The sequence below is a fragment of the Rhinoraja longicauda genome, chromosome 15 (assembly GCF_053455715.1).
Source record: "Rhinoraja longicauda isolate Sanriku21f chromosome 15, sRhiLon1.1, whole genome shotgun sequence".
NCBI lineage: Eukaryota > Metazoa > Chordata > Chondrichthyes > Rajiformes > Arhynchobatidae > Rhinoraja > Rhinoraja longicauda.
The window spans coordinates 5,019,958-5,036,127 of record NC_135967.1 but is presented as its reverse complement, the minus strand read 5'-3'; the positions used below and the strand labels follow the sequence as shown (position 1 = coordinate 5,036,127).

At 42.7% G+C, this 16,170-nt stretch overlaps 1 protein-coding gene across 1 annotated transcript in view; it reads left to right on the top strand.

The window, feature by feature from the left end:
- The first annotated feature begins 684 nt into the window (after positions 1-684).
- Positions 685-16,170, top strand: part of LOC144600322 (retinal guanylyl cyclase 2-like) — a 43,034-nt gene continuing 27,548 nt past the window's right edge. The window contains exons 1-7 of the mRNA XM_078411889.1: positions 685-1,306; positions 4,241-4,542; positions 5,757-6,111; positions 8,646-8,730; positions 12,415-12,511; positions 12,669-12,812; positions 14,129-14,209. Coding sequence (XP_078268015.1) covers positions 685-1,306; positions 4,241-4,542; positions 5,757-6,111; positions 8,646-8,730; positions 12,415-12,511; positions 12,669-12,812; positions 14,129-14,209 — 1,686 coding nt within the window. The remainder of the gene's footprint in view (positions 1,307-4,240; positions 4,543-5,756; positions 6,112-8,645; positions 8,731-12,414; positions 12,512-12,668; positions 12,813-14,128; positions 14,210-16,170) is intronic.

Here is a 16,170-nt window from a genome sequence, read left to right as displayed (position 1 = left end):
CCGGGTTCGATCCCGACTGCGGGTGCTGTCTGTACGGAGTTTGTACATTCTCCCCGTGACCTGCGTGGGTTTTCTCCGAGATCTTCTATTTCCTCCCACACTCCAAAGACGTACAGTTTTGTAGGTTAAATGGCTTGGTAAACGTAAAAATTGTCCCTAGTGGGTGTAGGATAGTGTTAATGTGCGGGGATCAATGGTCGGCGCGGACCCGGTGGGCCGAAAGGGCCTGTTTCTCTAAACTGTATCTCTAAACTAAATCTAAACTAATGTACCTCTGCTGCTACTCCTCTTCACTGGAGAGTTAGCCGCTCGGATCTTCTCATTGATTTCAGCAGGACAAAGGCATTGGGTCGTGCAAGGACATATAGGAAAGTATTCTGACAAAGCAGGGTAGTGCCATCAGAATATCAAAACATACATTCAAGGTTAAGTGAAAACGTGTGAACGTTCCCAGGAAGGATAAACCGAGGTCTATTTTTTTCTTTTGCAGGACACTGAATTTGGACTAAGGATTAATTGCATCTTCCGACCGTTAGTCTGGACTGCTAGAGGAGAATCATGTTACCGTGTTCCTCCTACCTCCACAGCTTCAGGTCGAAGATATCAAGTCATCTAATCTGGATTAACAAGGAAAATCTCCAACAGTTTGCATCCTGTTCCTTGTCTCCATTTCAATTTTATTGGATGACTCTGGTGGTGCTAACTCTTCCTCGTTCTGTACATTGCGTGACGTATAAGGTGGGGGTCATGGGGCCCTGGGAGTGTGACCCTATTTTTGCCAAAGCTCTTCCAGATGTTGCTGCTAAATTGGCCATTGATCAAATCAACCAAGATTCTTCTTTAAGTCTTGGCAGGCACCTAGATTATGTGATATTAAACGAAGACTGTCAAACCTCCAAAGCATTAGTGACTTTCCATGACTATTCAGGCATGGCATCTGGATTCATTGGCCCAGTCAACCCAGGCTACTGTGATGCTGCCTCTCTCCTGGGGAAACATTGGAACAGGGTCATATTTTCATGGGCTTGCGTTAATTATGAGTTGGATGATGCCATGAATTACCCAACATTTGCAAGAACTTTGCCATCTCCAACACAAGTCCTGTTCAAGGTGATGAAGTACTTCCGGTGGGCACACGTGGCCATCATCTCATCGACTGACGACATTTGGGTGGATACAGCTGTGACCTTGGCCAGTGCTCTCAGGAAACAAGGCATGCCAGTGCGCTCTGTCTTGTCAGTGGCCAATGAACCAGGAAGTATCAGAAAAGTTCTCGAGGAAATAAAATCTCTTGAGAGACTTCACAGTATGTATAAATTTTTATCTGGAGTTGATTTAACCAGTATAAACATATAGTGTGTTCTCTATTGATTAATCCCTGATGTTGCAGAGGGCTCCAGGATGTGCAGATTGTTCACCCCCACCCAGTTTTTCAGTGTACCTTTACCTGGTTATTGGGTGAATAATGAAACCAGTCTTATAACCTCTATTTCATTGCTCTTCCAAATTCACAATGGGACTTTAGACTTCAGAGATACAGTGCAGAAACAGCCCCATTGGCCCACCGAGTCCGTATCGACCAGTGATCACCCTGCATACTAACACCATCTTACACTCTCAGGGCAATTTTACAATTTTACCGAAGCAAATTAACCTACAAACCTGTACGTATTTGGAATGTGGTAGGAAACCAGAGCACCCGGAGAAAACCCATGTGGTCACAGGGAGAACGTACAAACTCCATACAGACAGCACCTGTAGTCAGTATCAAACCTGGGTCTCCGGTGCTGTAAGGCAGCAACTCTGGTGCTCTAAGGCTGTGCTACTATGCTGCTCTTAACATTAAGCGCCTTCTTGAAAGACATTAGGGATGGGCAACAAATTCTACTCAGGCTATGCGTGATGTATACCATCTCCATTGTACATGGAATGCACTAGGTTCTGGGCCAGGAGCTGGGAAATTGCATTAGGTCGGATAGTCCCTCTTTGACTCACAGAGGTTAAATGTAACATAGAATCAAAGAATCATGGAAATCAGCGCTTTGGTTTCTAAAGAAAAGCTATCCAGGGTAATCTTAATTCTCAGCACTTTCTCCGTAACTAAGTGCTGATCCAAGCTCCATGCCCCCTGGTTAATGCTATGATTACTTCCTATCCCACTTTTTAGATTTGTATAATATTTAAACTAAATCTACTCTCAGTTTCCAAAGAAAAAAGTGTCCAGCCCAAACTTTCCCCACAGTCTTATCTTGGCATCAAAGTTGTAAATGTTCTCTACACTTCCCTGAAGGTAATCATATCCTTCCCATTATGTGGTGAGCAGAGCTGTACATCTTAATCCAGCTGAGGCCATTTCATTTTGTTTTAGCAGGAACAGAATCTCCCTAATCTTACATTTGATATATATCTCAACCAGTAAAGGAAATTCCCTCTAAATTTCCAGGTCTAGTCAAAGTTAAATAATATACAGACACTGAAGTGAAAGTAGGAAATGAAAAAATGATTTAGAGAGAGTGAGAGAAATAAACGAGACAGAACGAAGCAGTGAACAAAGTTAAGCACTTTAAAAAACATTCAGACAATAATGAATTAGAGTTATAGTCGTACAGCACAGATACAGGCCCTTCAGCCCAACTTCACCAAACCAACCAAGATGCCCGGCTACACTAGTCCCATTTGCCAGCATTCGACTTATATCCCCAAATAATCTTTTCCAAATGAATTCCAAAGGCATGAAACATGCTTGTAAAGATAGTTTTCAATGCTGTGTAATTGTTTGGCAGCAACAACTTCTAAGAAGCTGACTTATCACAAGGCATCAACAATTCCCTTATGCTTGGAAGACCGTCCTAACGTTTTCTGTGTATCACTCAATTAAGTAGCAGTGATTGTTAGGGGAAATGGTTAAAAGGGACTTGTGGTCTACCTTTTTCACACAGGTAGAAAGGTAGGTGTATGTATGAGTTGCCAGAAGAAGCAGGGTTGAAAAGACACGGCAGGTACAAGGTACATATTTGGGCAGGTACAAGGACAGAGAAGGTTTAGTGGGTAATGGGCAAATCACAGGCAATGGGACTAGCTCAGATGGATATCCTGGTCAGGTTGGATGAGTTGGGTCAATTCTATGATTTTAAGACTTGTTCTCTTTTCTTCCTCTGTGTCCAAGAAAGCCTGCCAGGAACTCTGCAGCTTTAGTACATTCTCACTGATTTACATTTAAGACTCAGATCCACCTTCAACTTGGGTATATTTTATCTTAGTTCACTCAATACACTTGACTTGAATGCAGTAGAGACTATGGTACAATGGTTCATGCATTGAGACATCTTGAGGTTGTCATAAGCCGGAGTGTAAATGTAAGTACTTTCCTTAACTCTTATTTCTCAAAGGGAAATATAGCATCTCTCTGCTGCCTTCCAGCACATCCCATCAACACAGTCAATAAAATGCTTAATTATTGTAGGAAATGCAACCACCAATCTGTGGTTAAGGCAGGCTGCCTTAAACAGCAGATGTGATAACCACATCAACTATTTTATACATTTTGATCGAGGGATAAATATTGTTGGGGCTTACCAAGAAACATCCCCTGGTCTTTCATGAAGTAGCTACGGCATCTGTTATATCCACCAGAGAAGCCCATTTAACATCTCACCCAGATGGCAGCATGCTGTCAGTACTTTACCTTGTGTGATTGTGTGTGATTTTGTGCGCTCGTAGCTCTGAGTGAGATTTAAACTGAAAACTTTTGACTCAGAGGAAAGAGTGCTCCAACTGAGCTACAGGTCACATCATATTCTTATCACTTTTTAGAAGTGTTTTGAGCCTGAACATTTGGCATTTTATCTGTATTTCCCAGTGCAAGGAAAATTAAAATTGATTTGTTAATTAAATTAGTTTTATATGGACAAAGCTTAGGCATAACATCGAATTGTATTAGATTATATCAAACCTCACCAATAAATATATTCTGGTAATGGTGTAGGAAGGAACTACAGATGCTGGTTTACACTGAAGATAGACTGAAAATGCTGGCGTAACTCAGCGGGACAGGCAGCATCTGTGGTGAGAAGGAATGGGTTCCTTCTATCCAAAGTGCTGCCTGTCCTGTTGAGGTGCTCCAGCATTTTGTATCTATCTATTCTGATAATGGTGTTGGGTTGATATGTTACACTTCCTGACAACAAGGTAGATTATGAATCTTCAAACATCATAATACAATTTTCCTGTATGTTTTCAGTGATCATCATGTGCATGCACTCCGTTCTCATTGGAGGCAGGGTGCAGAAGCAGGTTTTGGAAGTTGCCCATGACTTACAGATGACCGATGGCAGTTACGTCTTTATACCATACGATACACTTCTCTACAGCCTCCCTTACCAAAACACACCCTACCCAGTGTTGGTGAACAGCTCCAGGCTGCAAAAGGCTTACGACTCGGTGCTGACGATCACTGTGGATTCCACAAACATGTCATTCCATCAGGCATTTAAAGAGCGTGTGCAGAACCAGGAAATTGTAACCCACTTGAACCCTGAGCAGGTAGGTACCCTGGATTGTGACTTATTTATTCTATTTTACAACCACTTCTACTTATGAAATGAATTTAGAATCTAGAAACAAGGAACTGTAGATGCTGGTTTACACAAAAGGACACACAGTGCTGGAGAACTCAAATGTGCCGGGCAGCATCTCTGGTGAACATGGATCGGTGATGTTTCGGGTCAGGACCTGAAACATAACCTATCCATACTGTCTAAAGATGCTGCCTGACCTGCTGAGTTACTCCAGCATTTTGTGTCTTTTTGGGGATAGGATTTACTCAGGTTCCTTGCCCAAGTATCCTTTCTTCAAGGATTATTTGACGCACATTTCAGACACAATTTGATCATTCCTACTAAAACGAAACCCTAACGGTCATAAGGTCATCAGGTCATAAGGAATAGGAGTAGAATTAGGCCATTCGGCTTAACAAGTCTACTCCGCCATTCAATCATGGCTGATCTATCTCTCCCTCCCAACCCCATTGTCCTGCCTTCTCCCCATAACCTCTAACACCTGTACTAATCAAGAATCTATCTATCTCTGCCTTAAAAATATCCATTGACTTGGCCTCCACAGTTTTCTGTGGTAAAGAATTCCACAGATTCACCACCCAATGACTGGGAAATTTCTCCTCATCTCCTTCCTAAAAGAACGTCCTTTAATTCTGAGGCTGTGCCCTCTGGTCGTAGACTCTCCCATTAGTGGAAACATCCTCTCCACATCTAGTCTATCCAAGCCTTTCACGATTCTGCACATTTCAATAAGGTCCCCCCTCATTCCTCTAAACTACAGCGAGTGCAGGCCCAGTGCCGACAAACGCTCATCCAAATGGCATCCTTCTGTGTCTTCAGTTTTCATATTTCTATATTAGATGACAGTATCTAGCCACGAACATATAATTCCTGAATTATTTTTTAAAGATTTAGACAATAGACAATAGACAATAGGTGCAGGAGTAGGCCATTTGGCCCTTCGAGCCAGCACCGCCATTCACCGTGATCATGGCTAATCATGCACAATCAGTACCCTGTTCCTGCCTTCTCCCCATATCCTCATTTGTTCTGTCCCTATATTTAATATTTGCTTTACAAATCCTTATACACTATTCTTAATGGAAACTGCTAAACCTCCCGTGGGTTAATTACATGAAACTGCTAATGGTGGATTTTTAAATAGAAAAGGCTTTCAGACAGTTTCCTAATGCTCGCCAGGTATCACCTCTTTTTGGAACAATCTACAATGCGATCTACTTCCTTGCAAAAGCCATGCACAACAATAGAAAGCACCGAGCCTGGATCTCCGGGAACAACATTGCAAAGTTTTCCAAAAACATCAGGTTTGAAGGATTTAACCAAAGGATCTGGACAGATGCGAAAGGGGATAGCTTCACTGATTATGTAATCCTGGACACTGATGGCAAAGGAAATGAGTTGCACCACACGTACCTCATTGATATGGAAGCAGAACTAATTCGGTTAACCGGGCAGCCAATTCACTTTCCCAATGGAGTCCTGCCAAGGACCGACTCTGCCTGCTGGTTCACCCGTGGGGAAATCTGCACTGGAGGTAGGGAGCCGTGTTTACAATTCTTTAGCTTCATTTAAGAATCAGTTTCCTATCAAAAATGACGAATAAAAAAATTCACAAATGTTCTTAAATATTTTACAGATTCTAATACTTCCAGAATTATTGTCTATTTTAAGGAGCGGACTTTAATTGTCATGGCGGATCTCTAATTTTTCCTGGATATAATGATTTTACTTTTTCAGTTTGAAGAAGGGTCTCGGGCCGAAACGTCACCCATTCCTTCTCTCCAGAGATGCTGCCTGACCCGCTGAGTTACTCCAGCTTTTTGTGACGACCTTACTTTCTCAGACATTGTTTTAAAGTCTGCCGGTGATTGAGGTCTTCAAACTCTCTTTGTGTGTCTTGGTAATAGCTTCCAAGTGAAGCAGACTGGAGAGGTGGCCACCCCCAACTGTGTACACTTTAATAGAAAGTGATATCCAGTAACATATTCATTACATTTCTGGGCAAACATCAATGGATTCTAGGTCATCCAAAACAATTTAGATCTGCAAGATTGTCTAAGGTTTGTTACTCTGGGTTCTATAACATCGCCAGATACCTATTTATCTCTGTATTTATCTATTCAATGATTCATCTTCCATAGCCATCTGGGACAAGGAATTCCAATGATTTTCTTTGAGAGAAGAAATTCTTCCTCATCTTAATCTTAACTGGTGCCTCCTTGCCCTCTGATCCTAGACCTTCTCCCAGGAGAAAACATCTTCCAGCCTTTACGTGGTTAAGGCTTGTAAGAATTTTATTTATTTCAAAAAATTGTTCTCCTCAACCCCAATAAGCCCAACTGTTCCCCCATAAGATATTTAGTTCACATCCAGAATTATCCTTGTCAAATGTGTTACATTCTCCTTAAGTAAGACATCTAAAACCAAACTGGCACATTAGATGTGTTCCCCCTACTGTCTTGTGTCTCCATGGTTAATATAACCAGTTGTGATCCCTGTACTGGTTACTGTGGCAACTACTGGCTACAGGTTGCCATCTTGAAAATTACCCTCTTTTCATTTCTCGTTTCTCTCTGTTAATTAGCCAATTCTCTATTCATACTAATCTTATTACCTCCAGCACAGTGAGATCTTACCTTGCAAAATAACCTTTTGTTATTTGAAATATTTTTAAAATCCAAATATTATCTGAATGTTTCTCCTCTATCTGCTCTGGCTGAAACCTCCTCAGAGAACTTGGATACATTTGTCGGGCATGATTGGGCTTCAAAAGCCTCTGTTGGTTTATTAGGCCCTTTTCAGCATCTGTACATTTCATCCACACTCTAGTAAGATGATTAAATTAGGTTTGGGCACCGTAGATGTACTGTTAGGAGCCTCTGATTATCTAGAGTTTAGATATTTGACGAGTGCAATGGTAACGATCACCTCTACCTTGTACTTTGTTTCACAGAGATGCAGAGGGTAGAGCTGCTGTCTCACACCAGCAGAGACCCGGATTCAATCCGGACCTCAAGGTTTTGTCCGTGTGGAGTTTGCACCGTCTCCCTGTGGCCTCATAGGTTTTATCCTACTCCCCAAGGATGTGCGGGTTAGTAGGTTAATTGGCCACTCTAGAGTGCCCCTAGTGCATGTGAGAGTCTGGGGAGTCGATAAGATTGTGGGTACAATAAAAATGGAGTTAACATAACAAGGAAACATAGCAAATAGGTGCAGGAGGAGGCTATTCGGCCCTTCAAGCCAGCACCGCCATTCATTGTGATCATGGCTGATCGTCCACTGCCCTCTGTAGCAGAGAATTCCACAAATTCACAACTCCCTGGGTGAAAAAGTTTCTTCTCACCTCAGTTTTAAATGGCCTCCCCTTTATTCTAGACTGTGGAACAGCATCCCTCTCCCCATCAGAACTGCCCCCCTCCATCAACTCCTTTATGTCCAGGCTCAAAACCTATTTCTACTCCCTAGCGTTTGAGGCCCTCTGAGGGGGCGCTGTGAACTGTTTATGTATGTGCTGTTATGTTTGTGTGCCATTGTATGTTCGTTCTTAGTGGGTTGTTTTTAAATGTGCTATACAAATAAAATTGACTTGACTTGACTTGACTATTCTAAGACTGTGTCCACTGGTTCTGGACTCGCCCAACATTGGGAACATTTTTCCTGCATCTAGCTTGTCCAGTCCTTTTATAATTTTATATGTTTCTATAAGAGTTAGTGCAGGATTAGTGTTAATAGGTGGTTGACAGTCAGCATGGATTCAGTGGGCTGGAGATCCTGTTTCCATGCTATATCTCACTATGACACTATCTGTGATAACATATAATGAGTTGACAAAGCTCTTAATCCAATCCCTAGACAGATATAGGGATATCTTTGAATAATTGTTGGCTATCCACAGCTTGGCCAATGGAAAGGACGATGTTAACATTAACTTGCATATATTTTTGGTTTTCATCAGTGGAAAACATTTATTTGTCTTTTATTTTTATAATATTTTAATATTTTATAATAATATATAATAATTTATATTTTATTATTTATTTGATTTACCTTTCCACATTTATATTTTAGGCATTGACCCTTTCTATGCTGTCATGGTGCCAGTGCTGATTATCTTCGCTCTGCTTTGCTGTGTGGGTCTGGCTTATTTTTTAAGGTAAAGCCCTTGGCGAACTATCGTTAATAGTCAAAGTTTAAGGTCCAGTGGTTAAAAATATTATTTTTTTTCTGCCCTCGCAGTGAGGAGGCTGGTGCAGCATTATCATTAGAATCACTTTTCCACCGTTAGAACTGACTAGTTGGCTCAGATGAGGAAGCAGGTTATTTTTCACAAAGGATAAACTACAGGACATGGCCTGAACATGAAAATTTATAACTTGACTGTCGGCAAATACTCTCTCAGCATGAGAAACATTCATCTTCATATCTTTGGTTCTTCTGTGGAAGAGCTAGCAATAAACAGTGACGTTGAAAGTGCAATAGAACAGAATCGGTTTTGGTCACCCTGCTGTCGGAAGGATGTTGTTAAGCTGGAAAGATGATTTACGAGGATGTTGCCAGGAATTAAGGGCCTGAGCTATTAACAATAGACAATAGACACTAGACAATAGGTGCAGGAGGAGGCCATTCAGCCCTTCGAGCCAGCACCGCCATTCAATGTGATCATGGCTGATCATTCTCAATCAGTACCCCGTTCCTGCCTTCACCCCATACCCCCTGACTCTGCTATCCTTAAGAGCTCTATCTAGCTCTCTCTTGAATGCATTCAGAGAATTGGCCTCCACTGCCTTCTGAGCCAGAGAATTCCACAGATTCACAACTCTCTGACTGAAAAACATTTTCCTCATCTCAGTTCTAAATGGCCTACCCCTTATTCTTAAACTGTCCCCTTATTCTGGACTCCCTCAACATAGGGAACATGTTTCCTGCCTCTAACGTGTTCAACCCCTTAATAATCTTATACGTTTCGATAAGATCTCCTCTCATCCTTCTAAATTCCAGTGTATACAAGCCTAGTCGCTCCAGTCTTTCAACATATGACAGTCCCGCCATTTCGGGAATTAACCTAGCAAACCTACGCTGCACGCCCTCAATAACAAGAATATCCTTCCTCAAATTTGGAGACCAAAACTGAACACAGGGAGAGGTTGGGGCAGGCTAGGACCTTATTTCTTCGCGGGTAGGAGGAGGTCTCATAGAGATGTATAAGATCATGATGGGAATAGATAGGGTTCAATGCACAGTCATGTACCCAGTGTAGGGGAACCAAGACCAGGGGACATAGGATTAATGTGAGAGGGGAAAGAATCAATAGGAACTTGAGGGGCATCTTTTTTACACAGAGGGTGGTGGGTGTACGGAACAAGATGACCGAAGATGTATTTGAGGCAGATACCATCACTAAAACAAAGAACTGGTTATTTGTATTCTGTTTCTCTACTAACTTATAGTTAGTATACTATAACAGCATAGAAAATGCGTTTGGACAGGTTACATGGATAGGAAAGGTTTTGGTCTAAGCACGAGGAGATGGGACCAGTGTACATGGGGCATCTTGGTTGGCATGGACAAGTTGGGCTGAATGGCCCGTTTCTGTGCTCTTTGATTCTGTGACTCTAACTGTAAAATAAAAATATAATAACTTTAATGAAACAAGGTGCTATTATATTGCAGAATTAATAGAGAAACAGAATAGAAATAACCAGTTCTTTGTTTTAGTGACGGTGATTGAGGATTAAGCATCTGCAAAGCTCTCAGGACCCATCCATTTGTTGAAATGAACCAGTGGAATATTCACAAGCACTTGAGAGGACAGACCAGGCTTGGGTCCATCCTCTCATCCAAACGACAGCACTCTGCCTGTCCTCTGCTGAAATACCAGCCTGCGTTGTGCTCAAGCCTCTTGACTGGAAGCTATTCCACTGACGCACAGACACAGGGACAAGAATGGAAGGTGGAAGTCAGTGCTTTAGTTTCACTTACCACCACTTCAGGTAAAGACACTGCATCAGGATTAAGACAGAACAGATTGTCAGATTCTAACAGCAAGAAAGGGATGGGATAGAGGACAAGAGTGTCTGAGCAAGGATAGCATCATGAGGAGAGGTTACAAGGCAAGGATAGCATCATGCGGAGAGGTTACAAGGCAAGGATAGCATCATGAGGAGAGGTTACAAGGCAAGGATAGCATCATGAGGAGAGGTTACAAGAAACGGTAAGCCAGAAGAACTCAGCAGGTGAAGCAGCATCTATGGAGGCAAAAGCTGTAACCTGACATTTCAGGTAAAGACCCTGCATCAGGAATAAGAAGGAACAGACTCCCACAGGTATCTACACTACACCTCTTCCCACCTTGCTTCCTGTAAAGACTCTATCCTCTACTCCCAATTCCTCCGTATATGCCGCATCTGCGCCCAAGATGAGGTGTTCCATACCAGGACATCTGAGATGTCCTCTTTCATCAGGGAATGGGGTTTCCCCTCTTCCATTATAGATGAGGCCTTCACTGGGCTCTCCTCGATATCGCACAGCTCCGCTCTTGCACCCCCTCCCCCCATTCATAACAGGGACAGAGCCCCCCTTGTCCTCACCTTCCACCCCATCAGCCGTCGCATACAGCACATAATCCTCCGACATTTTCGTCTCCTCCATTGGGATCCCACTACTGGCCACATCTTCCCATCTCCACCCCTTTCTGCTTTCTGCAGAGACCGTTCCCTCCGCATCTCCCAGGTCAACTCGCCCCTTCCCACCCAAACCACCCCCTCCCCAAGTACTTTCCCCTGCAACCACAGGAGATGCAACACCTTCTCCCCTTGACTCCATCCAAGGATCCCAACAGTCTTTTCAGGCGAGTCAGAGGTTCGCTTGCACCTCCTCCAACTTCATCCACTGTATCCGCGGTTCCAGGTGTCAACTTCTATATATCGGTGAGTCCAAGCACAGGCTCAGCGATCGTTTCTTTGAACACCTCCACACAGTCCGCCTAAACCTACCTGATCTCCCGGTTGCTAAACACTTTAATTGCCCCTCCCATTCCCACACTGACATTTCTGTCCTGGACCTCCTCCATTGTCAGAGTGAGGCCCAATGCAAATTGGAGGAACAGCACGTCAAATTTTGCTTGGGCAGTTTACACCCCAGCGGTATGAACATTGACTTCTCTAACTTCCAGTAACCCTTGCTCTCCCTCTCTCTCCATCCCCTCCCCCTTCCCAGTTCTCCGACTAGTCTTACTGTCTCCGACTACATTTTATCTGTTTGCTTTGTTGTTACCTTCTCCCAACTAACAATGACCTATTCTACATTTTCCTTGACCTCTATTCCCTTTGTCCTGTTTACACACTTCCTTATCTATACTATTCCTTATCTATGTACCTCCTACCCCCCTGACATCAGCCTGAAGAAGAGTCTCGACCCAAAATGTCACCCATTCCTTCTCTTCAGAGATGCTGCCTGTCCCGCTGAGTTACTCCACCATTTTGTGTCTATCGTCGATTTAAACCAGCATCCGCAGTTCCTTCCAACACAGAAGGAACAGACTGTCAGATTGTAACAGCAATAAGGGGATAGGATAGCGGCTGGTAAGTGAAACTGAAGCATTGACTTCCATCTTCTGCCTCCGCAGATGCTGCTTGACCTGCTGAGTTCTTCCAGCATTCTGCTTTTGATCCAGATTCCAGCAAATGCTCTCTCTTTTATATTCTGGATGAAATAAGGCAACGTATGATTAAAAATGAAACAGAGTGGAGCTCCAATATCTAAGTGGCATGATTGTTTTGCTGTAGATTATTATTTCACATGTTTCTGTCTGAATTCTGTTGTTTTTTTTAATTTCCAGGCGCCAAATAATCCAAATAAAATTAATGAAAGGCCCTGATAGGATTTTACTGACATTCAATGATGTGACATTTATAAATCCGCAGTTTAGTAAAAAGGTTTGTAATTTGACTGCTAATCTCTTGTGTTACCAATTATATTTCTTTATATTACAGTTTAGTATATGACGTTCTAAAATGAATCTTAAAAGAATGAATCGAATTAGCCGTCTTCATAAATCTTCCCTGTCCTAAAATTCTCATGTCTAATTTTAAGAAAATCAATGCTGAGGACAGTCAACTCAGCGAAGGAGCACAATGTCTTTCTGATACAAGGAGTAGGAAATCTCCCATCCGGTCATACTCAGTAAGGAGCCTGACACCAGCCACCTATGAAAACTCAAACGTCGCAGTTTATGAGGTAATCATTTGTACACCTATGGCGTTCTAATTTTAATGTAGGCAGTTCCAATGCTCTAATGTAAATATCCCTGATGTCTGGAGGGTTGATATTGATCCACCTGATTCCTCACAACATTTGTGTAAGAAATCCTCCGTATTGATCATTGAAGGTAGACACAAAACTCTGGAGTAATTCAGCCGGACAGGCAGCATCTGTGGAGAGAAGGGTGGCGTTTCGGGTCGAGACCCTTCTTCAGACCGGTTATTGATTATTGAGTCTGGTGATTGAGTTGACATTGGCTCAGCTGGTTTGTTGTTTCCCCCTATTATTTGTCTCAGAGTGGAGGACTTGCTCAGACTGACCCACCAGCCGTTACTTCTTGCTCTGCATTTTGCAAGTCATAGATTCTTTGGTCTGTGTTTTTTAATCTTTGTTGGCACTCTCTAAACGCTCCCAATCACCCACCGACCAGATATCCTCCCTCACCTTCCCATAGTTTAAAATGCCTCCTTTGTCCCCTTCCCAGTTCCGACATAGGGCCTTGATTCTGAGTCTCTTGTCACAGATGAGGCCTGTCCTACTCAGGACTTCCTCCATTTTCTGTTTCTATTATGATGATGTTTGAGTCTGTGGCCGTATCTTGGAGAGGCACATGGGTAATTATTTAGAGAACATTCCTTGTGGCAATGATCTATAGGAAAGAAAACTGCAGATGCTGGTTTAAACCGCAGATAGACACAAAAAGCTGGAGTAACTCAGCGGGTCAGGCAACATCTCTGGAGAAAAGGAATAGGTCGAGACCCTTCTTCAGACTGAGAGTCAGGGGAAAGGGAAATAAGAGATATAGACGGTGATATAGAGAGATATAGAGCAAATGATTGCCCAGTGTACGTTGGGTCTCGCGGATGTATAAGAGTCCACACCTTGAACAACGGACACAGTAGAAGAGGTTGGAGGAGGTGCAAGTGAACCTCTGCCACACCTGAAAGGACTATCCCTGGACAGAGTCGAGGGAGGAGGTATAGGGACAGGTGTTGCATCTCCTGCGATTGCAGGGGAAGGTACCTGGGGAGGGGGTGGTTTAGGTAGGAAGGGATGAGTTAACCAGGGAGTTGTGGAATGAACCTGCTTGTGGCAATGAAGCAGAAGTGTACACAGCTCTTCATTCCATCACTAGTCTATCTCAGCAAACATACACATATTACGTTAAGGTGCACTGCAGAGGGGGTCTTTAAAGAAATACGGTTCTTTGGCGAAATGCAATTGTTCCTCTAAATAAAACCACCCAAAAAGGCAAAACATACATCATAATCCATGTAATTTCATCTTTCCAGGGCGACTGGGTTTGGTTGAAGAAGTTTCCTTGTGAAGAATTTGGCGAGTTAAAACAAAGCACAAAAGCTGTGTTTGAAATGGTAAGTTTAAAACTAACATTTATTTTAAATAGAAGTTAGACACAAAATGCTGGAGTAACTCAGTGGGACAGGCAGCATCTCTGGAGAGAAGGAATGGGTGACGCTTCAGGTCGAGACCCTTCTTCAGACTGAAGATTTACTTTAAATATTTATATAAATATTTATTTTAAATAGCTGTATCAAATGATCAAATTAATGTTTTTGGGGAAAAATTGCATATCAATAAAAAAGTGTGGAATTCTCAGGCCAAGCATTGTCTTGCAGCTCGAGCTGCCATTTATGGATTCCATTCCATGATATGTTGCCACCAATATTCATTCTCCAGCTACCTCGTTGCCTCAGACTCCAGCAAGTGAGGCATTGCTGTTCATCAACAATGATGAATTGTTGAATTCGTCATTCAACAAAGATGAATGTTGTTGAGATTCATCTTGCACTTCGCCCTGCTCCACCTTTTTCAGCACCCCTCCCCCCTTCACCAAACCAGCCCGTGCACCTTAAGAGGGGAGTTTCTCTGGCCAAGTTTTATAAGGCTTGTCTCAGGGCAAGTCTGCCTGCGTGGTACCTTGAGACTCCAGCTGCCCTGTTGTCTCAGATGTCAAGTCTCTTTCAACCTGCTGTAAGCCTCCTGACCCACCATATCCAATGCCTCACCATTTATTCATGACCATTAATCTTGAAATTAAAGGCAAAACCCTTTGCTTGCTTGAAGCAGAGTTAATAAACAAATATTTTATTTTGCAGCATTCATCACGGTTAACATTTTAATGGGTGGCCATTTCCAAGTTCATGATTGTAGAGAAAGGAACACACAGGTTCAGGAACACACAGGATTCCAGAGGATCAAATAGAATATATTTTTAGATTTTCTTTTGCATCAACACCAGTGTTTATTAAGTGACACCTTTTGTCTCCTTTTCCCCTCCAGCCTTTGCCACGCTTCCCCTGTCTGATTTTACAGGCTTTGCCCACTCCCACCTCTCTTTTCCAGCTTTCCCTCCCTCCCCTTCCTTACTCCACTCATTCTGAAGAAGGGTCCCATCAAGGAACGTCACCTGTCTATTCCCTCCAAGAATGTTGCCTGAGTCCCTCCAGCACTTTGTCTTTTGATCAAGATTCTGTCATTTGCAGTTTTTTGAATCTGATAAGGGAAGGTGTTTTCATTGAAAAATATTTGACGGATTTTATTTTCGTTTGAAAGGGATGAGGTCCCATTGATGGGATGTGACCTACTTCAGTAAAAGGTATGTCACTGGATCAGGAGAGTCTAAGTCATTGGCTTTCCAAATGTTGACAAGGAGATCGTTGAGAACTCACCATGTGGTAGCTTACCTAAACCAATCGGCTAAAGACGATAAAACAATTAGAGTGCACGACATCTAGTGAAATCAACAAAAGAGCAATATTACATGGACCTGCCCTGCAACTTCTAGAACCGATACGTCCCAGTCTTGGACCAGCTCACCCAGGTTGAACTGAGATGTTTTAATGCAAGGATGAAAGACAAAGCAGCAGCTTATGAGAACACTGCACAACTTAAAAATTCTTAGAAAGTGCTTTCAATAGTTCTACGCATCTTACTTTACTGAGACCCGATGGGAAGACCAGGAATAGCATCACTCCAGCCCACGACAGTAGAGTAATAAATACACATAAATATACACAACAAGTTGGAGTAACTCAGCGGGTCAGGCAGCATCTCTGGAGAAAAGGAATAGGTGACGTTTTGGGTTGAGACCCTTCTTCAGACTGAGAGTCAGGGGAAAGGGAAACAAGAGATATAGACGGTGTTGTGGAGAGATATAGAACAAATGAATGAAAGATATGCAAAAATGTAACGATGATAAAGGAAACAGGCCATCGTTAGATGTGAGCTAGGTGAAAACAAGTTACAGACAATGGGACTCAACAAGACGACTTTGAAAATAGTACAACAACTTTGGTGGGGGAAGGACGGAGAG